Consider the following 5,746-nt stretch of genomic DNA (forward strand, 5'->3'; position numbering starts at 1 on the left):
TCAGAACAGTAGAAATTGGGTTAAAGTTACTCATCTGCTAATGCAAACAGAAGAATTTCAAGTGTTAAAGATTTGTGGAAATGAATGTAAGAAACAGACTGAGAAACAATGAGGCAAATGCAAAGTAACTGTCCACAGATTAAGACTAGCACCGTAAATAAATAGATTGGTGTTTTTTCATCAATCACTTTCGTAGAGACCGCAGCAGAGACCACGGTTGTGGAGGATCCAAATTGTACCAAATAAATTAGCTCCAAAAAGGAAACAATTATATTAATAGAGAGCATCAGCCATTAACTAATTCCAAGTCTAAACGCTTATCTGAAGGATTTCAAAACAACTCCTAATTCATAATTGTTGAATGTCACAATTAACCCTAAAACTTAACCAGTGAAGGACTCAAGTGAAAGATAATCCTTGGAATGGTGGTTCCACAAAATTCTTATTTTTGCCATATCTACATTCAAATAAACGAACATAACTGATTACAGGAAGAAAACCCTAGTAGCACGAAAAACCCATTTTCTGAACTATCTCTTTAATCAACAACCATAAATGGATCAACATCTCCAAGATCAGCAATCAAAGGTTTCATATCATCAGTATCTTCATCTTCTGGTACAAAGTAAGTTGGGAAAGGAACTATAGACGTGTCAGGTTTTTCATAGACTGCATCTTTTATAAAAACAAAGTTCCCTGTAGCTCCTGGGACCTGCGTTGTGCACATCATACAATGAGAAATAAGCAGTCCGCAATAAAGCTGAGATTCCAAATATTTAAGCCAGTTAATGGATAATTGAGCTATTAAAATAGATCCAAAACTATTACAGATGCACCATCGATCTCTTAATGATATAATTACTCGCAAGTTTTATACATACAAAGTTTCGTAACTCATACAAACATAGCAGTACTTCAAGTGTGAATTAAGTGGAATTCATATCAAATTTAATACAAATTTAAAATCATTCATAGACAAGTGTCCGAGGTGATTTTTTTATGTCTAAACCCTCCTATTCCTAGAGGAGAAGGACACTGATCATCTGGAGTTCGGCAAAAGGAAGCTCATTAACCACTTTGGTTTAATTACTTGATTTTTGTCTGAGGTGATATAAGATAGTTCCTGCCCTATAGTTCCAGATTTATAAATTAATGTGAATAATAATATAATAAGTATATAAAAACAATTACCTGGCCTTTCACCCACATCAAATTTCTTGCAGGATCGATTTTGTAGACCCATACATTTTTTACTGTTCTTTGCTTCCCACCCATTCTCCCTGGCATCTTTTTACCTTTAAAAACCTGAACAGTGAGGAAAAAATATATTATCATAACAACTGTCGGTGAGAAACATTAATGTAAAGAAAATAAACTTGTATAGACCGTCAATCTAACATATTTTCAATATATACAAATACAGAAAGCTGTATTAATTAAGAAAGAATACTAATCTTAAGGACTCCAACGAACCTTACAAGGACCAAGCATTCCTGTAGATCCCATGGTTTTATGTGCTTTTGAATTCCCGTGGGATGCTGGACCTCCAGCAAAGTCCCACCGTGTCATCACACCCTGGAAACAGAAAAGATAATTTAAAACAACACCCGTGTAACTGAAAAAACATAGATCTGTAAAAAAAGGTAGTATCATGTTATTGCCTGATTTACTCAATGGAAGGTTTCAACATGAAACAGAGAAGTATCCACAGTCATACACGAATTACAATTAAATAAGAAACAGAAACAGAAAAATAAACAATAAACCACCCCTTAAAAAGCATGCAAACCAACATTTAGGGCCTGTTTGAAACAATTTTTGTTTTCAGTTTTTAAAAATTGTTTTAAAAATCAATTTTAGAAAACTGTTTTTGAGAAGAGAAAGAAAAAAAATCTGTTTGGTTATGTGACTTTTCAAAAGTGTTTTAGAAAAGAGAAAAATAGAAAATTTATTTGCTAATCAAATTTTTAAAAACTATTTTAGAATCAAATTTATTTGTTGATTTGTTTTTGGTACAAGATGATATTTTTTTTACTTCGTGTATAAATTTACATACAAAGAGCGTAGTGCGTGAGTTACATGTATTTTTTTTTCCTTTCACAAAATATGGGAGTCACAGTTTAAAAATAGTTTATGAGCAATTTGTTTAGTTGTTCTCAGCTTTAGCAATAATAGTAACAAATTGTATAAAAAAAATAATAACATTGAACGAGCAAATATAAACAGAGTGTAGGAAAAAATGTCATAATTACTCAATTTGCCATTAATGAAAAATGGCACCTTGTCCGCCTTTTTGCTGTTTCCAAAACCAAAAATTAAAAAGCAAAACTACTTTGAGCTATTTTGCTTTTTTAGTTTTAAAAACTGGAAAACACAACTCAGTTTTTAAAAATAGTTTTGTAAAACAAGTTTACCAAACAGCTTTTTTAGTTTTTAACTTTTTAAAAATTAAAAACAGTTTTTGAAAAGTCAATCAAACAGGCCCTTAGTTTTTCAAATTTCCAGAGAGGTCAAGTCAAATGGGACGAGAGAAAAGAATAAAGCTGCACCATTACCTTAACTTGTACATGCAAGATGAAAGTTGAAACTACTGAACACCGATGATTGTCCAGAAGTAAATAAATTGTCAAACAAAACAATTAACTAAATAATAAATAATGGCATATAATACATGTACGAATCTGTCAACTTATTATTGTTTCTGACCAATTGGTGTAATTCATTTTAATCTTACAAATACAAATTTAATAAATTCTTCGACGGAATAATAACTAATCATGTCAACAAACAAACAAAGACCACAATGCATTAAACTCAACTATTATTATACAGACACATGCAGTAACAAATACTACATACTGAATGTAAGAGAGAGATCATTATTTATAAGGAAAAGGAGATGAGAAGTAAATAGTGTGTGGGAAAGAAAAATACCTGAAAACCTTTTCCTTTAGTGATTCCTGTGATGTCAACATACTGGCCGGGAACAAAATGGCGAACATTAAGCGATGTACCAACAGGAAGAAGTGCATCCTCGGTCACTCGAAACTCTTGGAGCTTCCTCTTCATCGGAACTCCTTGAGCCCTAAAATGACCCACTTCAGGCTTTGTCAAGTGTTTCTCCTTCTTCTGTCCACAACCAATCTAACTAAAACAAAGTATCAAAAATGTCTATAATTAGATATTATGCGTTCATTTGGAGTTCTTTAATGAAGTATCAAACAGTTTTAATTTCTTCCGAAAACTTGTATAGTTGATAGGAATGCTAGAATTCAATGTTTATAATGAGTAGCGGAGTAACTAAACAAAAAAGGAACCATCACAGTAACTCAAGTTAATCCATGAGTAACTTTAAGGTGAGTTACCCCGCTTAGTAACTCATTATAAACATTGAATTCAAACAATCTAATCAACTACACAAATTTTCAAAAGATTTTAAAACTGCATTAGCTTAAGTTATTCCATGAGTAACTCAGAACTGAGTTAATCCACATTAAACTCATTAGAAACATTGAATTTGATCCTGAGAATGAAGCAGAACGCACCTGGAGAGAACAATAACCTTCCTTCTCTGGAGTTTTGACTTGAGAGACAATGTTGTCATCAACCCAAAGAATAGAAATCGGAATTCTAGCACCCCATTTATCCCAATGTGCAGTCATTCCACATTTTACAGCTACAAGACCAGTTCGTTGCGAATTCGGTGTCATCACACTAGGTTTTGCTTCAATCATCCGTATAGTCTCCACGTCCGAACTAAAAAATTGTGGCAGTGGTGCCACAGGGAAATGTCGAAGGCGAGAAACTACACCTCTCGAAAATGCCAGCATGGCAAAGGAAACCTATGAATATGACATTAGACAAAAATAACTATGAAAAACAGCTCCAAATTACACGATTTCATTTTCATATGAAGAAAAGTTGTACAAGATGAAATTAAACAATCGAACATCGAAATAATAGAAAACAGCGGGTAAACCACCACCAAACTTGTCCCTGACACTGTAGGACGAGCTCAAATAGGTCCTTGACTCTATTAAAGTCTGACTCTATTAAACTGTCAAATTGGCCTTCATGTTTAACTGCTTACTATCAATTAGGCCCTTATATTCCATCCACTTGCTATCAGTTTGATCCCTAAATTTAACCACTTAATATCAATAGAGTCCCTCCCTGATTCTCAGAAGGATTAGAATGAGCAAAATTTGACAGAATCAATGACGTTTATGAAATATTTGTAATCTTATGGACATATTTGAGAGCATCCTACAATGCCAGGGACAAATTACACGCTTTACTCCAAAAACAACTCAAAATTGCATGATTTCATTTTAAAATGAATTAAGAAAAGCTTTCCATGATGAAACTAAACAAACATAACATCAAAATATCAAAAACAGCTCCAAATTGCACAATATCATTTTGATATGAATTAAGAAAGAGTATACTAAAAAAATCCATCTCTGACTTTGCAGAGCGCTTTCAAATAGGTCCCTAAAATTATGAATATCTCAAAAAGGTCATTGATTCTGTCAAATTTGACTCATTTTAGTCTTCCTGATAGTCGAGAGGGATCAAATTGATAATAAGTGGTTAAATATAATGACATAATTGGTAGTAAGTAGTTAAAACATGAGAACCAACTCGAGAGATTAATAGAGTCAGAGACTTTTCTGAGATATTCATAATCACATGAACATATTCGAAAGCACCCTACAAAGCTAGGGATTAGAAAAGTCGTACAAGATGAATTTAAACAAATCTAATCTCATAATAATAAGGGTTAACTAATAAATGAGCTCTATAAATATTCAAAATTTCGTTTTTAGTCTCTACAATAAAGAATATCACACTTTTTAAGCCGGTAACATTTTCCTTAACATTTCTAGGACCAATAACACTAACGAGAAAATTGTATACGAACTAAAAAGTGTGATTTTTTTTGGTAAGGGACTACAAATGAAATTCTGTTGATTCATAGAGACCATTAACTCTCAAAATCAAAATTATATAGAAACTAAAAAAGTGCAATTTTCAAAACTATGTTGCCATGACACTTAATGAAGGCATGTCTCGGTGTCCGACACTTACGTTTACATTATTGAATTATGTTATCTGTCTCAAAATTTTGCAGGTGTCAACGTGTCAGTGTCATGTCAGTTTCCGTGCTTCATAGTTCCAAATTGCACAATTTAATATTGATATGACGTAGTAAAAGCTGTATAAGATGAAATTAAGCAAACATAGTATCAGAATTAAAAAAAAGCTCAAAATTGTAGGGTTTCATTTAGAAATGAATTAAGAAAATGCTATGAAGATGAATTGTGTGATTAACCCGAAAACAATGATGAGACTGGACGAAGATTGAAGAGGAGGTTGAACGGCGAGGAAGCAGGAAAAAGGATGGCGGTTGCAACCGGTCCTACGGCGGTTCGATCAGCAGCGAGACAAAGCCTCTCAGTGACTGATTGACCGTGTTTTGGAATTTTTGAAAGGGTATGGGCTCATTGGGCCGGGTCACAATGGGTTCAAATTCAAACCCATTCATATTTTTTTGAATATTAATGCGTGTTTGAATGTCTTTTTATAAACGATTTAAATTAATTTTTGGATTGATTTTTCAAACTCGAGCCAACCTTATACATATATTTTAATATTTCATATATTTTAGTATGATATGTTGCATTAATATATTATTGGTCGAATATCTCACTAAAATCAAAACTTATAAGGTGTGAATAATACT

The 5,746-nt window shown here is 32.8% G+C and overlaps 1 protein-coding gene across 2 annotated transcripts; it reads right to left on the bottom strand.

The window, feature by feature from the left end:
• Positions 1-247: 247 nt before the first annotated feature.
• Positions 248-5,480, bottom strand: LOC146912005 (large ribosomal subunit protein uL3m-like). 2 transcript variants are annotated; one of them, XM_085718646.1, is made up of 7 exons: positions 5,336-5,480; positions 5,092-5,218; positions 3,546-3,842; positions 2,935-3,144; positions 1,474-1,575; positions 1,192-1,305; positions 248-712 (listed from the first exon to the last, which is right to left on the bottom strand). In XM_085718646.1, the coding sequence occupies exons 3-7, from the start codon at positions 3,828-3,830 to the stop codon at positions 539-541; spliced, it is 885 nt and encodes a 294-aa protein (XP_085574772.1). In that variant the 5' UTR covers positions 3,831-3,842; positions 5,092-5,218; positions 5,336-5,480; the 3' UTR covers positions 248-538. The 2 variants fall into 2 exon arrangements, with proteins under 2 accessions (XP_085574772.1, XP_085574773.1); XM_085718647.1 differs by lacking the exon at positions 5,092-5,218 and having other exon boundaries at positions 5,336-5,466.
• Positions 5,481-5,746: the final 266 nt, after the last annotated feature.

The sequence above is a fragment of the Medicago sativa genome, chromosome 6 (assembly GCF_051527215.1).
Source record: "Medicago sativa cultivar Bolivia chromosome 6, Bolivia_mono, whole genome shotgun sequence".
Classification (NCBI taxonomy): domain Eukaryota; kingdom Viridiplantae; phylum Streptophyta; class Magnoliopsida; order Fabales; family Fabaceae; genus Medicago; species Medicago sativa.

Excerpts from the sequence above, each read along its gene's own strand:
- LOC146912005 (XM_085718646.1), bottom strand. The coding sequence starts at position 3,830 with ATGCTGGCATTTTCGAGAGGTGTAGTTTCTCGCCTTCGACATTTCCCT. Across the intron at positions 3,145-3,545 it reads AAGGTTATTGTTCTCTCCAG|ATTGGTTGTGGACAGAAGAA; the intron begins GTGCGTTCTGCT and ends TGTTTTAGTTAG. Across the intron at positions 1,576-2,934 it reads CTAAAGGAAAAGGTTTTCAG|GGTGTGATGACACGGTGGGA; the intron begins GTATTTTTCTTT and ends TTCTGTTTCCAG.